Genomic DNA, 24,513 nt, shown 5'->3' with positions numbered 1-24,513 from the left:
GCTGCAGAATGTCTGCCCCCGCAATTGATACATTTCCTATCTTCTTTCTTTTGACATTCCTCAAAAGTATGTGCTTCTCCGCACCTTACACAACGTATCTTTGCTCTGCATTGAGCTATGCCGTGGCCAAACCGTTGACATTTGAAGCATCTTGAAGCACGGGGTACAAAGATCTTAACTGGGAAAATTTGAAAACATAAGTTTACTTGTTGGGGTAGATTTGTTTTATTGAATGTTAGAATCACACTTTTGAGGGGTACCTCTTCGATGGGGCCATTTTCATTTTGTTTTGTTTTCTTAGTAATTCTCTTTGCAAAAGAAACTCCTTGGGTCTTTAGCTCTTGCTTGATTTCCTCTTCTGAGATAGCTGTAGAGACCCCATGAATAACGCCCTTCACTCCGGCTCGCTTTTCTTCTATTTTTACTGGGATGTTGCCAATTTGGGTTATTTGTTGAAGAGCGGTCATTTGCTTTTGGTTTTTGCACTTGACAATAATGCAATGAGGGAGAGAGATAATATTGTCAATTGGATTGGGACAAGTGCATTTAATTGCTCTTGCTATTTCTATGGGATTAACGTTGTTGAAATTCTTGTTTTTTTCTATTGGGCTAATATACAGAGTAAAATTTACCCTTCTGTTTGTGGATGGGGTACTGTGTATCGTAAAAGTTGTGTTGCTTGTACTATCTGACGAAGATTCCGCCCTGGGCGTGATATTTTCCACGTCCAAGCTTCCTTCACGTCTTCGTTTGCCGCGAAATTTGATTTTAGGTGATCGTGCGTACGTGACAGTCCGGAATTCATCGTCAGTGGTATCTTGCAATGGCGGTCCCGTTTTCGCGTGACCCTCTGCCATGATTGGTCCGCCGCTACAGGGCGGGGTATTCAAAATAATACGTGTTAGCCTATGCGTTAGTGTGTGCGGAATGGGAATTAGTTGAGGGCCAACAAATCCTGCTTACCTTTGCTTTCTCTTTGCAGAAGAAATCCAAATATTGGTCCGAAAAGATCCGTAAAAGATGCGGTTCGATGAAAAAATAGCAATTCTGATAATGAACACCAAAAATTGGAAGGAAATGAAGAGCTCCGCGAGAACCCTTCCTCTTCCGCGCGCGTCTACGGTCTCTTCTTCTACCTTGTCCTTGGACCTTGCTAGTCTTGTTCTTTCTTCCACTTTCAGGGCTCTTTTTTGCCTTAAATTTCAAGATGCCTATAGGTTAAATCTGGAAGGTATTGGGTAGATATTATTTTAATTTGTTTGTTTTGTGAGTTTTGACTAGCCTTTGCACTTGCACTTGCAGATTGAATTTGATTTTTATAATTAAACTGAGTACAGAGTAGGCCTAATCACCATCAATTTTCATCATCATCATCCATAAAGTGGTGCCAGGTAAAAATGGCAGAGGTAAAAATGGCAGAGGTAATAATGGCAGAGGTAAAAATGGCAGAGGTAATATTAATGGCAAAGGTAAAAATGGCAGAGGTAAAAATGGCAGAGGTATAATGGCAGAGGTAAAAAATGGCAGAGGTAATATTATTAATGGCAAAGGTAAAAATGGCAGAGGTTAAAATAATCATAGGTGTTTCTTAGGTACCATTTTATCGACCTGTTTTGAAGGAGAAGTTCACCCTGACAAATGATTTATAGTCGCGCATATTACTGCGTTCGAAAACAATTTCGTACCGTAAGACTTCCGCAATTCAGTTTCACAGAGCAATACATAGAAAAAGATTGAAAAACAAGGCGAAAAAATCCAACTTTTACCTTATTTATCTCTTAAATGACAGAAAATGCTTAAAATATCATATAACATATATAGTTTTGCATTAACGATTGATATAATTTATTTTCTAACGGAAATATGGGCCTGATTTTCCGAATTTCAATCTCAATCTCGTCCACTCCTTCGATCGAATGATGAGGTGTGGTGTATTGTGGGTGATCGTCGACGGCTAGTTCTCAAGGTACCCATGCGCGAGGTTTACCGTGAGTAGAGCCGTCGATCGGCAGCACATCGGTAGAACTTGATGAGCGTCACGATACGAACGCGAGCACATTATTATTAATGGAAAGTGCCATGGAACATGCAGCTAACAAGAAAAAATAGAATAAGTTATCAAACACGAATTTATTACCAACATCTGCTCAGATTTGATATAAAAAAAGCAAATAAAAACTTAGAATTTACTCATGATATGATATAAGAAAAAAATCACACAAATTTGTTCTTACATCATATAAATATAATCAAGGATATCTTTACCCGTCCGGCGCGCGTCCGGAATCATGATATAATTTGTCGCGCACGAAAATAATTGTTTTTCGTGGAGGGGTATGCGGCAAGTGCGATGCAAAGAAAATGGTTGGTAAATATAGAATAATTTTATCATATTCATAATTTTCATATTTGGAATAGCAAGAGTGAATTTTTCTTGATTGTATTTCCTCTAGTTGTCATTTTTAAAGCACTGAAATAAAGGTGTCCGGCAATAGGATACACTGCCATACTGTAAAAATAGCAGAAAAATATATTGGTGAAGGTTTAAGGAATATGAATGTTAGTTTTTGTCTCGCCTGCATAGCAGAGCGAGACTATAGGCGCCGCTTTTCCGACGGCGGCGTCAACATCAAATCTTAACCTAAGGTTAAGTTTTTGAAATGACATCATAACTTAGAAAGTATATGGACCTAGTTCATGAAACTTGGACATAAGGTTAATCAAGTATTACTGAACATCCTGCCTGAGTTTCAGGTCACATGACCGAGGTCAAAGGTCATTTAGGGTCAATGAACTTAGACCATGTTGGGAAAATTATTTTCAAAATCTTAACCGAAGGTTAAGTTTTTGAAATGACATCATAACTTAGAAAGTATATGGACCTAGTTCATGAAACTTAAGCATAAGGTTAATCAAGTATTAGTGAACATCCTGCTCGAGTTTCAGGTCACGTGACCAAGGTCAAAGGTCATTTAGGGTCAATGAACTTTGGCCAAGTTGGGGGTATTTGTTGAATTACCATCATAACTTTGAAAATTTATGGATTTAGTTCATGAAACTTAGACATTAGGTTAATCAAGTACCACTGAATATCCTGTGCGAGTTTCAGGTCACATGACCTGATGACCATGGTCAATGGTCATTTAAGGTCAATGAACTTTGGCCGTGTTGGGGGTATATGTTAAATTACCATCCTAACTCTGAAAGTTTATGGATCTAGTTCATAAAACTTGGACATAAGAGTAATCAAGCATCACTGAACATCCCCTGTGAGTTTCAGGTCACAAAACCAAGTCAAAGGTCAGTTAAGGTCAATAAACTTAGGCCATGTTGGGGTAATTGTTGAAGTGCCATCATAACTTTGAAAGTTTATGGATAGAGTGAATGAAATGTGGACATGGGTGTAGTTGACAGTCTTAAGTCTCTGTTCAAATGTCATTTATGGTCAATGAACGTGGTATTATGTCATTATATGAATGATGTTTTTGTTAATGATTATTTTATAGTAGTTTTCAAAGTTAGCACTGCTGCTATATAAAATTGCGTAATGCAGGCGAGACTGCCAGAGGCGTTCCACTTGTTTTTATCTGTGACGTCATATACAAGTAGCTGCCCAGTACTTTATGCACCAAAATGTATACTTTTCAATTTTTTAATCAGTGGGTCACCAATATATATATATTTTTTCATTTTCTGCTATTTTCATGATAAACTTAAGTTTATGTCAGGGTGAATTTCCCCTATTGTAAATTAAGTACAATATTTGGGATCCAAAGTGTGCTTCATATTCATGATATTCGAATATCAGAGGAGATATTTGACATGAGAAGGCCGTGCATGTAAGTCTAGGATAAAAATAAGAAATACCAAGTGTTATCAATTTGGTGCAGAAGATCTACATGTACATGTACAGTGTGATTTAAAAATGTTACCATTTCCATTAGTTCAACATTATAATTCTAATTTTCTTCTCAGAACATTTCTTATTTAATCTACTGTACATGGAGGGGCTTTTAGACTTTTTTTTGCATGGGGTTTAAGACTGGTCATTTATACCTCTGTCATTTTACCGCTGTCATTTCTACCTCTCGTGACCTCTGCCATTTTTACCTCTGCCATTTTTACCTTTGCCATTTTTATCTCTGCCATGTTTACCTCTGCCATGTTTACCTCTGCCATGTTTACCTCTGCCATTTTTACCTCTGCCATTTTTACCTCTGCCATTTTTACCTCTGCCATTTTTACCTCTGCCATTATTATTTCTGCCATTTTTACCTCTGCCATTTTTACCTCTGCCATTTTTACCTTTGCCATTTTTACCTCTGCCATTTTTACACCGAGCCATTAAAGTATGGTAGTGGATCATATTACCGAACACTTTTCATGAATTCAATCATATCTCAAACACATTATTCTCATAAAATTCATCAAACTTTCACCATAAATACACAATTACCTACAAAATATAAATATGTAAAAATTTTGCCGAAATCATTTTTCTTTTTTACGATATCAGCTTCCAATCGGACCCCTCTTCGCATGTGAAATATTTTTGTCACTTGAAAAAGGTATCGTATTACCGAACGTGTGTTTTCTATGGGAAAAATTGAGAAAACAACAAAATCACTGGTGAGCTATTTTGACCATAGTTTAATATTTTTAGAATATCAAGACTTTGAAAGTGTGTTTTTGACCATTTTTCATCATCTTTCTATTCAAGTTCCCTTTGGAAGGATGTTGCAAAGTTTTGAGCGTATGAAATTATTTTCTGACGCGTGCGATGCGCGCGTTCGGTAATACAAGGCTGTTCAGTAATACAATCACTCACTATACAGTCCACCAGGTTGGTGTATCATCGTACTTGTAGAATTGTGCAGGAGTATGTACAGTGCTGTGGAAAATCTATTCTATGTGTGGTTAAGAATCAGCGCAGTCTTAGCGCAATTGAGTCGACTCAGTCGAGACTGAGTGTCATTGATCTCTCTCCCTCTCTCTCTCTTTTTATTATTAACATGATTAATTTAGAATTAGATCTATGTCTTGATGTAACATGAATCTATTCCAGAGTAGAATGAAAGCTGGCTGCTACCTGACATCAGCAGTACATTAGGCAAATGAAAAAAAAGTAATTTTCCAAAGCAACATAGTCTTTTATTAGAGAATTTTTAAGTTAAGATGGTGATAGAAATGGTAATACTAGACCTGGAAACTAAACTGTATAATGAACTGCATTTTTCCAGTAGATCTGGTAATAAGAAAATACATGAGAAGAGGGTACTAACTGTAACAAAACTAGGGGAAAATGAAAAAAGAAGAGAGAGAGAGAGAGAGATAGAAAATGAATGGAATCTTGCCTAGGCCAAATTTATTTATTTGTTGGTTATGAAAAAAAAGAAAAGCAGCTTATAGATCTAGACCTAGTGACTATGGAAAAGAGTTGGGGGTTGAAGGTTCTACTGGCTGGCCGGAAAATGTTTTTTAAGACCTTGTTTACATATTAATACGTGTTGCTTGCTTGCAACATGAAATGAATAAAATTAACACCAGATAAGGCATCTTATGGATAAATATAATCCAGTGCGTCCCACAAAAAATGAAACCGAGATTTATCGATGATTTATCATGCCTAATGACTTATTGTAAAGCTTGGAGAAGTTGGAGTCTTTTCTTTCATTTAAAATAACTTAAAGTATTCCTCATGCATGAGTGAGCAAAAACAATTTGAAGAAAGGAAACCAAAAAGTCACTTGGAGGGTGGTATCTGAGTTTCAAAAAGAAAATCACATTTTAAAAAGTTCAATATCTGCTCTTTAATTTGATACCTCAATTATACAAAACGGTCAAGAAATAACAAAATTCTGTTTGTTTGAAATAAGGCTGGAATTCCAATAATTTATAAAATGAAGAGCAGGATAGCTTTCAGCCTTACTCGACACTCCATTTTGTTGACGATCAGCCATGCATAAAGTTTTTTGTTAACCATGCGATAGCTAAGGTTAGAAAGCGGTGAAAACATGTTTTTCATAAAATTTTGGAAATACAACCATTGTTTTGAAGAAATAACTGTTATTTCTTGACCATTTTCTGCGATTTAGGTATCAAATTAATGAGCAGATATTGAACTTCTAAGGCTTGTTGTGATTTTCTGTTTGAAATTTTTATAACCCTTCCCCTGCCAAATTACTTTTTGCTTTCCTTTCTTCAATTTTTTTTTACTCATACTCATGCATGGATGAGAAATCTTGGATGTTATACCAGCTGAAGAAGAGATTCTAAGCTTAACAATGATAGGTCATTTGTTTATTGTATATTTGTCAGTATGTCATGATAAATCATCGCTAAACCTCGTTTTTTTGTGTGTGGGATGCACTGTTTATATAACGAATTACTTTTTCTCCAGGACAGCGTGAACACTTTTTGGGAGAGTACTCCTGGCTTACCATGAATTGAGGGTTTGCTTGGCTTGGACTTGGTTTTGTTTTCATTCTTCATTTTAGTCTTACTCTACAAGTAGATTCAATATACTTATTGGTACGTTCCACTTTCAAAGTCCCGGCTGATATTAAAAATTCTACTCCCAAATACTTTTGCATAGTCGTGAAAGTCTGTCTTCTGGTAACCTGTTAATCCTGCAGTTACCATGTAGGCTTTGTAAAAGGACCCAGGATTCCAGTTCACAATGGGATAATTGAAATCCTGAGATCATACACTTAGACCCCACGTTCTGAATTTGTTGGGGCTAAATAGACGAAGTATTCCATATATTCTTCTTCACTCTAAACATATTTTGTTGATGCTTTATTTCTTGTTAACAGTCCTTAGATCCGGATTCAACCATCTCCCTGTCATATTGCAATGGAGGAAAGGAAGGAAATGGTCACCATGGGAACAAGACTCAGTGATGATGGAAACCAGGTGAAGCATGATCCTCACAGGATTGTGCTCTGTGTCCCTTGCAATCTCTGGTTTGTCAGTGTCCTGGAGTTTATCAGGCATCACTCACAACGTAAGTTTCATTAAGATACAACAAAATAACTGATTTGGAAGGGACTGCAGGTGCAGATCAAGGAGGGGGGGGGGGGTTAGCAACTTAGCAGGCCCAACAATTGTAACATGCCACCCCAAACAAACAGTAAGTTGCTAGGCCCAAGGGAGGGTTCTCAGTAGATAGCCAAAATAGTAATTTGTTCCCCAAAAAGTAAAACGTAGAAAAATACATGTAGCTGAAAAGGTAATTATATTTCTTTGACACAAGTTTTACGGACTGCTTGAGAATTTTACTGAAATTGCACAGTATACACATCTCATTCTTGAGTGAACTCAAAACTTCAAACCTTGTTTTTTCTTTTTGTTTTTTGTAAAACTCTCACTAAATGTCTTTTGCATTCAATCAAGTTGATCAATTTTGAAAAGTTATATATCGTTTTAAAGCTTAAGGTGTGTGTTCTCCAGCTCAATAGAAATCTCAACATTGGGTGATTTATTGTTTGTTTTGGGATGGTAAGTCACAGATTATAATGAAAGCCATGAAAATGTCTGAAAGGTTTTCCGAATACCACCCAAGGAATTTCATCATTCATGTAAATCACTTCTATCATCTTTGGTAGAATGTGGTAATAGGTTCAAGCAGGGGATCAAAAGAGTTTGAATTCAGCTGGTGCAGCAAATATCTAGGAGAAAGAAAATCATTTCTTCCATTCAATTTGACCCAATATTCAATGAACAAGTTCATTATAACGAATCATTTATGATAATTATTGAACCTCCTCCAGGCAATAGAGTGATATAAATGGATTTGAGCTTTAATGTTTTCTGGAAATTATCAGAAGTTAATAAAAAAAAACTCCTACCCCTCATTTTCCTGATCGATAGAATATCAGTCCAACTCCGTCCAATGATTCTTACTACTAAATTTGAAATATCTCTTTTAGTTGACATTGTTTTAGGAATGGTTGGTTTCCGTTATTGATTCTGGGATGCTTTAGTTATTTCCGTGATGTACATTGTATCTGGTAGGTAAATACCACATATCCCTTAGGCTTAAATATAAACATCAAATTTACATGGAAGTGACTTTTATATTAAATTTTTTCACACGTTGTTTATCTGCAGATGAAATCCAAGAGGAGGTCCAATGTCTCCTTTGCAGACAGTCCTTCAAAGGAAACGTCCACCTGGTTGACCACTATAGTAACTTTCACAACATTGAAGAACCTAGAGAAACTTCTGCGCTGCTGGACAGTTCAGACAGGGACCAGAAAATGCATGTTGATCATTCATACTCACGGGCAGAGAATGGTGACTGGAGAGAGACAGATGTTGAGGAGAAAGAAGGCTTGACCAGGGATGGCGGAGCTAGTGAGATGAAAACGGAAAAAGGTGAAGCAATTGAGGAGATGGAGATGGGGGAAGTAGAGACGGAACACACTGTTGGAGGAACAGAGACACCAGATATGGCTGAAGGGGACGCTGGAAATGCTTTGAAGGGTGGTGTCTTTGGTAGCGAGGCAGAGATCAAAAGAACCTGCGAGGAATGGGATAAAGAAGACTGTACTGATGTTTTTAGAATAAAAAGTGAAAAGATGGCTGATGCGAAAGACTTGTCTGTACGTCCAGATGTCGGAGATCTTGATATGAGCGACAAGGAAAATAATGATGTTGATTTGGAAGACAGTGGCTCTGGGAGTTCTTGTATGGATACTGGGTTGTTGGACAATGCAGCTTCCAAACCTCACACTGATGTGGTGGAAGCTAAAACAGAGGTGGATGAAGAGGAAGAATATGATGTACAGAATACAGAAGTATCAGAAGATTGTCTACAAGGGAGGTTGAGTCCTTTCAGCAAGTTACAGGGTGATACTACTCTAGATTCTATACACTCTGATCATTTAGAGGAGAATGATGATAGCAATACTTTCATGGAGCAGATACACCTTGAGACAGGAGATAAGTTTGAAGGTAATCTCAGTGATGGTGATGATGATCATGAAGAAGAGGCTCCACTTTCAGATGGGGAAGCACTTGAGGTAATGCCAGAGTATGAGGAAGGAGACTTCCGGTTTATATCTGGACTCCGACATCGACAGATTCATATTGCTAACTCCAACATGGTAACAGATATTGGTATGCAAGTATTTATATGTCTCCACTGTGACTTTCTAGATAGTGAAGCAGGACTTGTCAATCATATGAAAAAGATTCACGAGAAGATATTAGCGATGGAGTACACAATGCTACAGTTTTCCAGGGAAGTGCCTGTTGATCGGGTCTTTCCAGAAAACGTCACAGGAGAAGAAGTAATGATGCTCTCCGAGTACCATAAGAGAAATCTTCAGCAAAAGCATTTGTCGGGTGGAAGCAGAAAAAGATCTTTCAGATCTGATGTTGTAGAAGGGAAGAGACGCCATGCATGTATCAAGAAAGGAGGCACTGTAGAAAAGAAGAAGAGGTACGTTGAGAATCGGGTGCCCAGTTTATGTCCAGAGTGTGGCAAAATCCTGTGTCGAAAAAGTGCCTTGAGGACACATATCCTTGGAGTCCACAGCCGCTCCAGGAATCATCTGTGTGAGGTATGTGGGAAAGCGTTCCGGGCATCTTACCATCTCAGCCAGCACCGGAAATCTCACAGGACCAAAACCTTTAGCTGTGATCTATGTGACTTCACGTCCGATGTGCGCATGGATATCTTTGATCATCAGCAGTTGCACCCAAACAACTTTATCCTTTGCCACGTATGCGGAACAGTGCTCAAGAGCAAAACTGCCCTCAAGCGCCACATGATGGTGCATTCTGATGCCCGACCATTTGCCTGTACTGTCGAGGGCTGTACGTGGCGTTTCACCAGTGAGGCTCTCTGCAAAGGACACATCGAGGCACATAATTCCCCTGGAGAATTCATCTGCCTGGAGTGCAAACGTCGCTTCCGGAAGCGGCATCATGTCCGTCGCCACCTTAAAACGGTGCATGGTAAAGAGTCTAACGCTGAAGCTGATAAGTTCATTGCAGTGGATGCCAAGGAGATGCCTTCTGCTGAGCAGTTCGATCAGATACCTGTCACGCAGCTCAGCAAACAGCATATTGTGATAACCACAGATGAGCATGGTACTCCAATCTTCTGTGATCAAAATGAGGAACTTGTGTTCGATTCCAAGACATCATCTCTCTTGCAAGTGACTGTTAAACATTCTGATGAAATATGAAGTTTTCAGTGACATGTCTAGTAGAGCATGTCTTGCTGAAATGCAGCATCTGAAATAGTATTTCCTTTTTGTAAAGTTGTACTTGTACCTCGTCACGAGTGCCACTCTATGCAGCGAAGGCTTATTTTTAGATATGGCACATTGAACCTCATTAATTAGTGGAGACTGAAACCCTTAGCTTGTGTGAAAACAGGAAAGCAAAACAAATTAATCAATGAAACTTCGAGAAAAATTGAACCAATATTAAGAGAGTTATGAGCATTTGAATGTTTACATCACTATTAAATGTGGATTTCCTCCCATTTGCAATGCATCCAATTTGTTTCATGTCACAGTTGTACTACTTTTGACATTCAAATACTTAGAACTTTATTATTATTTGTCCAATTGTTCTCAAGCTTTCACTGATCTCATTCTTTTATTTTTTTCTGTTATTATACAATGTAACTTGATCCACATGTAGGTTATGAATAGACCAAATTTGAAATTTCATTATTACAGCTGTCTTTGATTGAGAAGGTATCTCTTGTACTGGTTTTTTTCACCTTACAGCAACCGTGTGATGGTGATTTAAAATCTAATTTGGTCATCTGAATTGAAATTGTGTGTAAGATTCATATTTTCGCTGCACTGTTCAAACCTCACATCTGAAAATTTAAAAAAATGTGGCAAAGCTCCGAAAAAAGGTTCAATTCTGGGGATTGGGGTGACAGAAAGTTAAAGAAAATTGCATTGCATATGGTACATGTATGTGAGAGTTTGATTGTGTTTTGTGATTGTTATGTGTGTTTGTGTGTGTGTGTGGGGGGGGGGGGGTGTCAGTGTAGGATGTTTCTGAGAGATGTGAGAGAGAGAGAGAATAAGACAGGGAGGGAGAGGGATGGGGGGCTGGGGGAGGGGGGGGGGGAGATTTCACCCTGATGACAAGTTGGTATGAATATCTAAGTAAAAATTTGAGGAAATAGATGCATGAATGACGGTTCCATTAAAGAATAAAGAGAGTTTATGAATTTTAAAGTTTTGCTTTAGTGATGTCTGTGCCAGTGGTATAGGACACAAATTCTATTAAAAAAAAAAATTCTCAGAAAATTGAAATTGGATTTACCTTGTGCATTCATGTATCATCAGACAAAAGTATTCCATATAAATACTTCTATGACAAAAGTTATATGGACCATCAAAAGATTGAATTCATATCTTGGATGGGGCAGCTGCTCACATGTCACATCAAAACTACTACCTGTCATCATTCCTGATCGAGGCAAACTTATGTCGCACAAAGGTGTGGATCGAGGGGGGGGGGGGAGGAGGTGTACAGCAGGGGTTATGTCCATACATGTATGTGCCCCTTTAGAGTTTATACCAGGCCCAAAGTATTACCCTGTGTGTAGGCCAATGTAGTATAACTCGTGCTAGTGAAAATGTCCCTTTTTTGTGATATTCATCTTTTTTCCTCTTTCACCGACAATGAGCCAGTTCGTAGTTCCTTTCTGCGCATGATCAGAGGAAGGTCATTTGTACTAAAGTGACATGGTGGTTTAAAATCTAATGAGATAAGCACCAACTTTGATGTCTTGATTATTCATATATTCTTTTGAATAGTGATTTTCATTTACATCCACAAAAAACAATGCGTCCACGAACGACTGGTATTTCACAGTTTGCCAAGTGCATTGTGCAACATGCTATGATATGCATTCAAATAATGCACCAAATACCTTCATAAAGTGTTCATTGGTGTGCTATTCTAGTCACCTGGTCTATTTAATTTCTTCATCCTGCTATGTAAGGCAATTAAGCTTACGTAATATCTTGCTTTGAAGTCTGCCTATCATAATAAAAAGAAATGAAAGGTCATTTGACCAAAATTGTCCATGAAGTAACTACGAACTGGTCTATTTCCCAATTCCAAAATAAGTGGGGTGAGACCAACTGATCTGAATAATTCTAACAATAATAATATATTCAGAATTCAGATCAGTGGGACGGTTTAACTGCATGCGCGCCATGGACATGCATGGTCCTCTCATTATGGACCTATATACCGTACCGGCATATAAGGCGCCCTAAGGCGGCCCTCAAAAAAAGTTTGAGTCAATTTTGAGGGCTGATATATTTTTTGTTACTGAGGTATAAAAGATGAAACTGGTATTAGTCTTTACAATGATGTGCATGGCATTTGCTGTGATTATTTCATCATGGAATGTGCAGTTTCCTGAATATAGGGGAAAGTCAAGTGGAACGCGCTGAATGCATTGTTTTCTAACCAGAGTCTGACCGTGCAGGCAGCACAGGTGTTGGTAAATGTTTTCCAAAAGTGTCAGTGGTGAATGGTGCTTTTTTAAAGTCAAGTCCACCCCGAAAAATGTTGAGTTGAATAAATTGAGAAAAATCAAACTAGCATAACACTGAAAATTTCATCAAACTCTGATGTAAAATAAGAAAGTCCGGTATTTTAAAGTTTGGCTTATTTTTCACAAGACAGTGATATGCACAATTCAGTGTCATGCAAATGAATGAGTCAGTCGATGTCTACCACTCACTATTTCTTTTGTTTTTTTATTGTTTGTATTATACAATATCATTTTTACAGATTTGACAATATGGACTAAGTTGACTGAACCATATAGTATTAAACAATGCTCATTCCACGCAGGGAGGAATTAATCGTTGTTTCACTTGACAATGAGGAGAAAATTAGAATATTTCATATAATAAAATGCAAAAGAAGTAGTGAGTGGATGATGTCATCGATCAGTCACCTCATTTGCATACCGACCAGGATGTGCATATAACTGTTTTGTGAAATTAAGCGAAACTTTAAAATATCATAACTTTCTTATTTGACATCCGAATTTGCATGATTTTTCAGTGTTATGCTTGTTGAAATTTTCTTTTTTTAACTTTTTGTTGGGGTGGACTTGTCCTATAATGAATGAAATGAGCTTGAATCAGCTTGAATGATACATACACGGGTGCATGGTCACGGCCTTAATACCCCCGTCACACTTATTCGGAATCAGCAGGAATCGAGCAGCAGCTGGAAAGAAAAAATATTCAAAAAATCTAGAAATTTTTGGGAGGAACTTATGAATTCATCAAACTGGAGTTGAAATTAAGTAAATTGACCAGGTGTATCATCATACACTAGTCAAAATGAACCGCAATGGAGTCAGATTGATAATTCGTGCTACGTTCTTGGACATTCTAGGGGCATTCTAAATATTCTGAGTGCATTCGAAATATTTTTGTCATTTCTTTTGGCCGTCCCGAAGGTTTTGGTCATGTTCAAAACATTCGAGGGGGTATTCTCGAACGATGTTGGAAGTAGATTTAAATGACCAATTGGTGGTCAAACAATACTCCTTTCATTCAGGCCAATTCTGCTTGATTCTGAATAAGTGTGATGGGGGCTTAAAGGGGAATCCAGCCTTGGCCATAAATAAATGTTGTGTTGGGAAGGAGAAAAATAAACTAAACAGAATGGTGAAAGTTTGAAAGAAATCGGACAAGCAATAAGAAAGTTATAGCTGCTTTAAAATTGAGATCACTAATAGTATGTAGATTTCAAATTGGCAACTGGGTAAGTAAATTATGACAAGGGGCAAGGACAACTTTCCCATAGGCCATGTACTTTATTATCAGGGATTTGTGGTTTTCTCCTAAGTACCCATTCCCCTGGGGCAGTAATCTAAATATAATCCAGGTAGGCCTAGTATATTGTTTTATGTCCTCATGAAAGAAAAAAAATAATTTGAAAAAAAACTTTTGGGAAAAATGACATTTTTGCCATAATATGTATTGAGTACATAGAAGAGTAGTCCTTGCCTTACATCAATATGACATCTCATATGCGGCCAATTTGAAGTCTCCACGGGTATAGTGATTACCAATATTTACAACTTTTAATAATTCATAACTTTCTTGTTGTTTGTCCAATATTGTTCAAACTTTCACCTATCAACTTGTCTGATTTTTCTCTTTCTTATAAATACAAGTTTTTATTTGGGTTGGATTCCCCTTTAATTGTCGTTGATGAATGCTATAAAAGACATTCAATATCCTGAAACTTTTTTGAAATGACAATGTCAACATTATTCCAAACACATTTAATCCATTGCGCAAATAAAAATAGAAAATGTGTGGATTTTCAGGCATCAATGCATCAACATCATTCAAACTTGGTCCATCCTCGAAACAATTGGGATTCTTGCAACATCATTTTTGATTCTGCATAATTATACCGGTATATTAATCGTGTCTGCGCATTCCATGATATTGATAACATAAGCATTACACATGATTGTAAAGAAGAATATTCATGCTTTCCAATGATACCATTTTTACATATGATGATGAGTGACACATTAAGAAATGTATTACCGCACAAACTTGAGTTGCAGAACTTTTTTTGGTATTGGGGTTTTAATAGTTCTACACCGTCGCGGCATCCACGGCGCATCTCGCAATCGCAGCTTGCTAGCTAGCTATAGCTAGCTAGCGCTAGCTCGAACGCGAACGCGATCTTGCGCTCCGATCTTTTGTAGATTGACGTGACTAGCATTGTATGACTGACTGTAAACATTACGCAACCAACGGATTGATTGAACTATTTTGACGCCTGATGCGGACGTTAATACTTTGATGATCAGATGAACTCGAGTCCAGGACTGGTAACATACCTGGTAGGTGTTGAAGTAAAAGTCTCACGATAAATGAACTTTTTAAGCTAAATAATGATCATCAGAAAGTGTTCGAATTAGCTTCGCTCAAACTTTCAGCTGGTCGAGATCTGTTGCTGGGTGGTCACCATGCCGGTGCATGCGATTCTCACGCACACATGTCGAATAGGGATATCACGATTCCATGATATACTAATGCATATTGCACAGGAGGCAAATTGCCGGGCTTGATAATACGTGTGAAGCTGAGAGAATACAGTTCTTTGCTAAACAATAAATAACAAGTTACAAAATTACAGACATGACCTCCTTCCTTAATAATCCTTCCTGTAATTTAAGCATAATAGAGTCAGATTTAAGGATGACATTGTCATGATTGTGATGATGATGGGTGATGATGTTGCTAATGCTATGCCTATGTTGATGACTTGATTTGATTCAATCATTCATTGAAATTGATGACATTTATTGATTGACATACAGTAGGCCTACATGTATGTCTGAAAGTGAAACTCTGCATCTGATTAAGTCTGATTGAATGATGATGGTTGATCTGATGGTCAGTTGCCTTGTTGGGCCTACATTACAATAATACATGATTGATACATGTATTGTAGGCGTTGCTACTGCTGGTCCAAGCAAATGCAATCTATAATTAGAGCATCGGTGGTAGCATTTGTCTCATCCACCAGCGCTAACATCTAGCCAAACTAGCCAACAAAACAATTACCTAGCAGTTTTTCTACCTTTGAGTTCTCAACACTAAGTGTCTACCGAGGAGACTACTAGGGCGTGAAACAGGCCCAAAACGAACAACAACAACAACAACAAATGCTGGTCCAAAAAATAAGAATCGTCTCAGAAAACAAGGATATCCTCATAAACTAACATTATTAATGATTAAGACAAATCATGTCTTGATAAATTGAGATTGTCCGGACTTGACTTGGGGACAGTTTTTTCACTTACCCCGGCTGCGGGCCATAGTATAGACATAGTCACTCATACTCATAGACAGAAATTACAGGGATACCGATCTAGGTAAGCATGCTAAAAGAGATTCAGTGACATCAAGTTTCAATTCCTTCCATGAACATGATGAAATTTTCTTTTCAGGCAAAGTATACGACCATACTGATAGGTGTGCTGTCATTACTATTAGATTTGGGCGACGCTCCACAAATGGGGCGAGTTCAAGACGCATGGTCATATGGCCTCTTACACAAATTACAACACACTTGATTTAAAAAAAAAAGATTTTGTGTTTTTTTCGTCAAAAATTACATGTAGGAAAAAATAATTCCTTGGAAAGAAAATATTTTTTTAGATAATATAAGCAGAAAAAAAGAATCGTTTCAATTAAAAAAAAGGTAAAGTTTGACATTGAACAGTTAAAAGTCAGATTCCAAGCTGGTAGCATCGCATTGGTAAGAATGAAAATGGGGAAAAAGGGGCGTTTTTCATGGATAGGTTGGGAATGTGAATACCCGGTAGTGTGTCAAAAACACAAAAATTAAGAAATTACAACTACATGTAGGCCTGTATGAAAATGGGAATATCCTGGTATAGGGTAAATATTCTAACGGGGTGGAGTGGTCTTCCCATGAGGCCGAGAGTCCACAAGGCCGAGGACGATAGTCCACGAGGCCGAGTATTCACCAGACCGAAGGTCCACAAGGCCGAGGGTCCCTGAGGCCGATTTTTCTCAAATCACATTTTCTTTTATCAGGATGTAACTTGTCTTCATCGATGTTCATCAACTAAGTCGCAGCTAATAACATGGGCAATAAGTGTCTTGAATAAGTTGCAGACATTTAGATGAAATTTCATTAGTTTTTTGACAAATCCAGATTCGGATTGTATTTATTTTTTTTTAGATTTCTTTCTAATATCAAATAATTTACATTGAAATTTGACAATTCAAAGGTCATTTTTATATTAAGCTCCTGATCTTTCTTTAAAAATTCTATATTGGACTTTGTCGATTTATGTTTTTTATATCTTGATTTTGTGGAATGGAATAAATATTCCAAGAAAAGAAAAACATAACCGAGAAAGAATAACAATAAAAAAAATGTTTCAACTAAAGATTCAAATTTTTACAAATAATAAACAGCCGAAAAGGGATTCAATGGCAACATTTTTGAATGATGGGTATAAAGTGAGTCTAATGAGATGATACTCTAGTATACATGAAAGTCATGTTTTCCTGATTTACAAAAGCTTCACCAAATTAATGTCCATTATCATCCGCAACTCCTAAGATTATATCCAATTTGCATTGGAGAATGTGCTAAGCCGAAACTTTTATGAAAGAATATACACTATGAGAAAAAAATCATCCTCGTGGACCCGCCCCTATTCTAACAATCAATTAAATCACTGTTCAGAATGTGCAAATCTGTGGTGTCTGCACAAAACTCTATCTTTGTTAGAGTTTAGAGTGCATGTTCTAAAACAGCTTTTTACGGGATATTCTTGCGGATGCTGTTCACTAGCAGTGACTACCTTCCTTGGTGGATAACTTGATTTTCCAAAAAACTCTTTTTTAAATAGGAAAAAAACCCAAAAAACTATGCCATACTTTGGCAAAAGGAAGCAAGTTTAATACAAAAGTATCATTTGTTGTAAATGAGCAATGTGTGTTCATTATTTACATAGGTGTCAACGCAGTTTATAGGGTAGACCTAACATACATTTATGAACCTCAGGAATCGGGAGATATTGGGTACTGGTCAGATGGTAATCACACCAAAGTGCCCTATTTGCTTGCTTGAAATGGCCCTTTTGATTTTTCTTCCATTATAAATCATTACCAAGTATTTTTTTTACTAATAAGCAATGATGCGTAATTTTATGTTTAGACTCCCAACTGCTTACTACATGTACATGTACATGTATGTACAATAAAAAAAAAGAAGCCAAATCTTGAAATGTGATAACCTTTTTGCTTTTACCTCTGATTTTAATGAAATTTTCAGGAGGCCTATCTTGGCATTGTGCTAGTTTGATTTTTCTCTTTATATTCAAGTCATTTTTTTGTTGAGGAGGACTTGACCATATTATAGGAGGAGTCCATTAGGAAGCTCCGCATACAAAATGGTACTTTTATCCAACATAATTACTACTTTAGCTGTAGGAGAGTGGTGAAAATCTATCTAAAAATAGGTACATTTAGATTTTTGTCCTGATGTGGGTTAACTTTTTGTTACAATTCAAACAAACTCAGCAGGTATTTTCTTTTGTCCATGATGCTTCAACAATTAGAAAATCTATTCAACTGTAAAATATCTCATCTTCACAGAACCATGATATGATTCGATAGCAATTATTCTTTGGATTAGATCTGTACTGCTATTCAGTGAATTAAATTAGTCATTCAAATGAAGTCAAAAGTAATTTGTTTTTCTTTTTTTTTTTCCCCCCTTATTACGCTTTAATAGATTTGGCTCCATGACGGATGTTAAAATGGAGAGGTGCTGAGTTGAAATGCAGATTATCATCGGTCACTAGGAGGTGCCCACTATGTGAAAAGATCAGTCGGGTTAAACAGTGTACATGTACGACTGAACTGAAGGTGTGCAGATCAATACTGGTATAGATTTACTTGTTTAGAAAGCTGAATAATTAGTGAAGAAACAGTGGAAGTGCCATCATGGCATCTGCTGGACATGCACACTTCCATGTCATTAATGAGATAACCAATAGCCTTTTCCTGACCAGTGCGTACGGTGTCAGTAGCCCAACAGCTCTTCGCACCAAAGGAATAACATGCATCATCAACATCTCGCTGTCGTTTCAAACCCCGACGCCCAAACTGCGCGACATCGAGTTCGTCCGGATTGCCGTGGACGACATCCCCACGGCGCAGTTGGGCGTGCACTTTGACCGGATCGCCGACAAGATTTACAGTGTGAAGAAAAGCGGCGGGAAGACCGTCGTGCATTGCTACGCTGGCCGCAGTCGATCGGCATCGTCCGTGATGGCGTATCTCATGAAATACGAGCACATGACTCTCAAACAGGCCCACAACCACGTGAAATCGCGTCGTCCGGTCATACGCCCGAATCCAGGGTTCTGGAAGCAGTTGATCACGTACGAGCATCGACTTTATGGTAAGAACAGTGTGAAGATGATGTATACCCATGCTGGTGCCATCCCGGATGTTTATGCGCAAGAGCTGAAAAATTTTGTGCATTTGTGAGCAGGGTTCCTCACTGAAGTGATGATATTTCAATTATTGCTTCTGGTCAATTCCAGCCAAAAGTTGCATTTTTCCATTTTTAAAAGTTTCTTTTCTGAGCAATTTTGTTTATACTGTTTATAAGTATACAGTTTAAGGTTTACAAAAGCACATTTATATTTACTATACCCTGATTCATTCATAAAATACACAATGTGCACTCTGTTGCACTTTGGTACTAAGATTTCATAGAAAGTGTACAACTTTCACCCATCTCTGGCTCCTGGCATGCAAAGGGTGCTGATGAAAAATTCCACTGTCCATGTGACCTCCAAGCAGTAATTTACCATTACCTGTATTGTTTTACATGCTGCAGTGAAACGGCGAGGCACAAAATACATTGCAATGTGTGAATGTTCGATGTCCCATAAGTCACAGTTTTGAGCATTAAGTTTACCTCATATGCTGCCATTGACTCCTGCAGACAAGCATTGGACTTTTTTATCTACTACAGTACATGCATGCATCAACAAATCAAGCTGCATCTGCATTGGACTTGAAATAGCTCTACTGGGGGGACATACATTTAAGTCCCATAAGTCACAAGTCCCATAAGTCACATATACAGTTCGTAAACCATGCCACCTTAAAGCTGTCCATGACAGCAAAGAGAGAGACAAGAATGCTTAAAAGCTGGAGGGTAGTCTGCTGACTGTCAGAAAAAACAGTCAGAATATCATAGGCAGTGCATGGGAACAAAAAAAACTTGCAATGTGTGCACAGCCCAGAAAGAAGGAGAAAACTGAATATGAGATATCTCGCTAAAATGCAAAGCTGAATACAGGTGAATTGGGTTTGTTTCGCCCTAGCTTTTATTCATTTTTTAGGTCCAGATCACTCTCTTGGTTTTCTTGTCCCTTGAAGTATGCATCCACTGTTTTACATATGATGTGAACTTGGTATATAGTCCCATGGAAACTCGACCTATTGCAATGTCCCATCAGTCACAAATTTTGTAGTTGAGGGACCCTCTGGATCCTGTCAAAATAAAAGCACCAGTCTTCAGATGCATAAGGCTACCATGAACAGAGCTGTTAAAAAGGCACATACAGCACTCCCTACCAGCCCCTGTAAATGCCAAAAAGTTGTTCAGAAGCTTGCCATCAAGTTTTCTCAGAATCATTCCTGCCGCCTGTCAATAGTAAGGAACATGCGCATATAGAGTACCGAAGTGTGACATGGTGACATCACGATTTCATGACATCGAATCGGCCGGTTCTAAACTGAGTCGCAGCTGCACAATCGTCTATACACATCTGTATTTGCAAAAATGGTGATGTGTGTTGTCCCTGGTTGTTACCATCATTCTGAGAGTCGTAACAGGGCACCGTTTCATAAAGCTATTCATAACTTAAGAGCGACTTTAAGAACGACTGGTGATCCTTGTGGTGAATGTTATCATAAATTGGCAATGTTTTAGCGTGTATAAAGAAAGGATCACCAGTCGTTCTTAAAGTTGCTCCTAACTTACGAACAGATTTATGAAACGGCCCCCAGGTTCTTTTAGAACCAGGCCGCCATTACACCATGGCAACTGACGTCATTGCTTCGGTACTCTATAAATGATGATGTCCTTACAGGCATTCTGAATTTCTATGAAAGAGATGACATATCAACCCAAGCAGCTCGCAAAAAAGAATTTGTGATAGGGTTCACATGCACCCCATGACATATTTTTAACCTTTTTTTTTGTATTGCCTGAAGTGTATAGTTAATGAATCTTGTTCCCTTTGCCAAACCGTGTTCCATGGGGTTCCAAATTGGCAATTTTTGGTGGCCATCTTGGATTTTCATGAAAATCAATCAATTTTCATATTTTTTGCACAGACAATGGTAAAATCTTCCATGTAAATGAATACGCTTTTTACTATACAAGTATAGATAGTAGAAATCGATTGCAATCGTTTTCTAGACAGTCCAGTTAATAATTTTTAAAAAAGGTAAGAATTTATGCCAACATTTTCATGTTTTTTGTCAAAAATTTGCATGTGCACTGATATCTGTTTTATCATAAACATCAACAATTAATGAAAAATATCAGCATTCGACACGAAAGAGAATATGTTAACGAGAATATTGATATACTTCATGGCAGTATTAATGTGTTAATTTGCTTATATGTAACACACTGAAAAGGTAACTTTCTTACCATACTGTACGAGACGGATAGAGAAAAGCAACATTTATTTGTCCCTGTAACAAATATGTCCTATCATTATGTCCCATCAGTCACAACGGAAAGTGTGTACATTCTTATTCTAATTGTTCATTGTTCATCTCTTTGCTAAATATTTATGATTGTAATTGTTTATTGATTATTTTGTACTTATTTGATTACAGTTTTTAAAGCCTGCTGACAAGTTAAGAAGCTTTTTTTTTGGGGGGGGGTTAATGTTCCCTTTATATACATGAAGTGCATGAAAAGATGTTTCTGCCCTTTGTTGAATTTATTTCTGACACAATGGCATGAATTATTAAAGGTGTCATCTAATTAGGGAATATTTTTTTATGCTGAAATTAAGTTTGACTTAAAAAGTCATTGAGAGGAAATGTAAATTCCATGAAATGAGATAGGGTCCCATCAGTCACATTCACTTGTCCCATAAGTCACACACGATTGTACACAACTACTGAAACAAATGAAATGAATCAAGTCCAATTCAAGTACTGTTAGTGAGCCCTATCACTGGTTAATCTCCAAGCCCAAATCTAAAAACATTGTCATAAAACTGAGATAGTTATGGCACTTTGAACAAAAGAGCTCAATTTGTGTGGTCCATCGACGTCCCATAAGTCACAGTGACATTTCTGAAGATCTAGCACCCTATGCAACCAAGCTGAAAGCATACATTTTTGTATATAGTAAGTTTCAACATTCTTCTTATAGTTTAATAAAGTAAATCCATGTTTGTGCAGCTACTATTCCAGATATGCACTTCAGTTATGTGGAAAAAAGTATCAAATGTCCCATAAGTCACAATGGAATTGACCATCTACATGTACAGAAAGGAATGCATAATATGCTGTATTCAAGAATGGATATTTGAAATGTTGTTTGCCTTTGCGAATTAGACATTCTTGACTTCGATCTTACTGTAAGTGAAGAAACATCATGTTCAAAACATTGTAAGTGTAATATGATGAGAAAATGCATACATGTACATCTGAGAGCCACATTGTTCATAACAGGAATTGTCCTTATTCGCAGTGAAGTGTGAATTGATCATCATGCAGACTTTACAGTTTGGAGCGATGCACTGTGCCACATGTACATGTACATGTATCCTAATGGAGCTCAAATTTTATGTGTTTCAAACTGGAGTGATTTTGTGAGCGAAATCAACATGGTATATAAATGAAGATTGAAGATGATCCACAGCTTTGATGGGGCAATTTTAGACATTTTTTTTCAAGCAATTGTAGTGATGTCACTGAATGCTATTTACCATGTATGTACATGTGTGTCACTGCATCTTTGAGGATTACTTCGTATTTGATGTAGAGTTCAAATTCTCCATGGCGATTTTTCTGATTTTCACACCACTGGATGTTTGGTCCACACACAGATCTGTTGTATATAAAACTGTGTGTAACTTGATATACAGTTACAGACAGCTTTATGAAGCAGTGCTTGCCCTGTTCGTGTACGTGAATATTCAGTGAGATAATTGAAAGTTTGCTTAATAAAATTTGTTGTACATGGACATAGTGACAAGTGTTCTGTAAATTGATCTTCATCCAAGGCTGAGAAATTTTGACAAGGCAGATGGAATATTTTAGAAATAATATTTATTTACATGTAGTTTTGTTTTGATTGTGCATTCATGTATCTATGCATGATTATTATGATTTTGTATGATCAGCATTTCCACAGCAGCCTATTGTATTGTGTGATGTGTGCCTGGGTGTGACCTCCGAAGGAAAATCATAAACTTGCCTCCCGTAACACAAAGGTTAACGATTAATCATACACTTGATTTCACGATTGATTCTACATTATAGTGAATGCAATCAATCGTAGAAAATGTTTCTACGATCATAGCTAAGCTTTGTGTTCAGGCCCCAGGGCTCAAATTAATCATGACCTCAGAATGGCCTTGATGGCCATGTACATAATTTGTAGACTTAGGCCGAAATAAGCTCCCTTTTTGACTGAGGCCTTGATGCCCTTTGAGCTGTGGTAGTCCAGATATTAAGTACATTTTATTATTGATGCCCTTTTTTATGACTGTAGATGCCTGTGTGCACCACCTTCCATTTCCTTATTAAAAGTGCCCGATTTAAAAAACGGCCATGTCTATTTATATTATATTATAAACCTGTATTTGAATTTAAATTAAACTGAAGAATTCCCACTACATATGCATTGGAATCTATTGTATTATTTGTCTTTTGAAATATACGACACTTGAAGTGACACAATGGGCATGGTTCTATAGAATTCAATATTGGATGGTTGTTTATGGGAGGAAGAGGTGGAATTGTGTAAAAGTCTTGTATGTTCGATTTGTTCATGAATTGACTTAATATGACCATGGAGGTACATACATGTACATATGTAGACAGTGTATGTGAATGTAGTTGTCTGCGTCCAGGATTTGTGGGGAAAATGGGGCACTCATTTTACAGGTACATACATGTACAAGGGGTTTTGAACCAAAATTAGGGATAGTAATTTCTTCAGATTCTATGAAGATTAGTTTAGTACGGTATATGTTTTGATTCTTGTGTACCAGTTTTCCTAGCCAGGGCATACCCTCTGTCTGCATCCTAAATTAAATAGCTTGTGAAAAAGATTGCATCATTGCAGTGAGTTAATTTATTTAAACTTTAAAGTTTGACTCCAAAAGGTATTAAGTTTAATGGAGAGTTTTTGTGGTGCAATATGTACAGTTTTTCATTGATGCTACCAAAATGTGCATTTTTGTGCTTTATTCTTGTCTGAAATAACCTGTAATGGTATGTCAGGGTTATGTGCTCAAAGTATGCTTTATACCAACATATCATTTGCGAATCATCTGCCATTTGATTTGCCACCATTCTGCATTATGGAGTCTACATGACTATCGCATTGATTTGTCTACTGGGCCCCGTCTTACAAAGAGTTATGACTGATCCATTCAATCGTAACTCTATGGAAATCCATCAGTGTCATAATTTTTTCTACAGGAAATTTGCACAATGTCCTTTGTAAACAAAGAGAAGCACAGTGAATTTTCAAGAAAAACAATGAATGCATGAATATACATGTAGTATACATCATAGTTGGAAAATAATTTGAACAAACATGAATATAAATAGATGTTGACGTTGCTGGCCGCCCATAGTTGTGATTGATTGGATCAATTGCAACTCGTTGTAAGACGGGGTACAGGTATTCCAGTACCTG

At 37.3% G+C, this 24,513-nt stretch overlaps 2 protein-coding genes across 3 annotated transcripts; both read left to right on the top strand.

Annotated features, from left to right (window-relative positions):
* The first annotated feature begins 6,796 nt into the window (after positions 1-6,796).
* LOC129258727 (zinc finger protein 585B-like) lies at positions 6,797-10,794 on the top strand. The gene is made up of 2 exons (XM_054896957.2): positions 6,797-7,006; positions 8,113-10,794. The coding sequence occupies exons 1-2, from the start codon at positions 6,856-6,858 to the stop codon at positions 10,197-10,199; spliced, it is 2,238 nt and encodes a 745-aa protein (XP_054752932.2). The 5' UTR covers positions 6,797-6,855; the 3' UTR covers positions 10,200-10,794.
* Positions 10,795-14,735: 3,941 nt separating this feature from the next.
* Positions 14,736-22,833, top strand: LOC129258737 (dual specificity protein phosphatase 14-like). Of its 2 annotated transcripts, none has more exons than XM_054896966.2 (2): positions 14,736-14,884; positions 18,325-22,833. In XM_054896966.2, the coding sequence occupies exon 2, from the start codon at positions 18,537-18,539 to the stop codon at positions 19,083-19,085; it is 549 nt and encodes a 182-aa protein (XP_054752941.2). In that variant the 5' UTR covers positions 14,736-14,884; positions 18,325-18,536; the 3' UTR covers positions 19,086-22,833. The 2 variants fall into 2 exon arrangements, with proteins under 2 accessions (XP_054752941.2, XP_054752942.2); XM_054896967.2 differs by having other exon boundaries at positions 14,736-14,896.
* Positions 22,834-24,513: the final 1,680 nt, after the last annotated feature.

This window comes from Lytechinus pictus, chromosome 4, assembly GCF_037042905.1.
Source record: "Lytechinus pictus isolate F3 Inbred chromosome 4, Lp3.0, whole genome shotgun sequence".
Taxonomy (NCBI): domain Eukaryota; kingdom Metazoa; phylum Echinodermata; class Echinoidea; order Temnopleuroida; family Toxopneustidae; genus Lytechinus; species Lytechinus pictus.
Note: the sequence above shows the minus strand (reverse complement) of the source record. Positions and strands in the feature narration are given on the sequence as shown.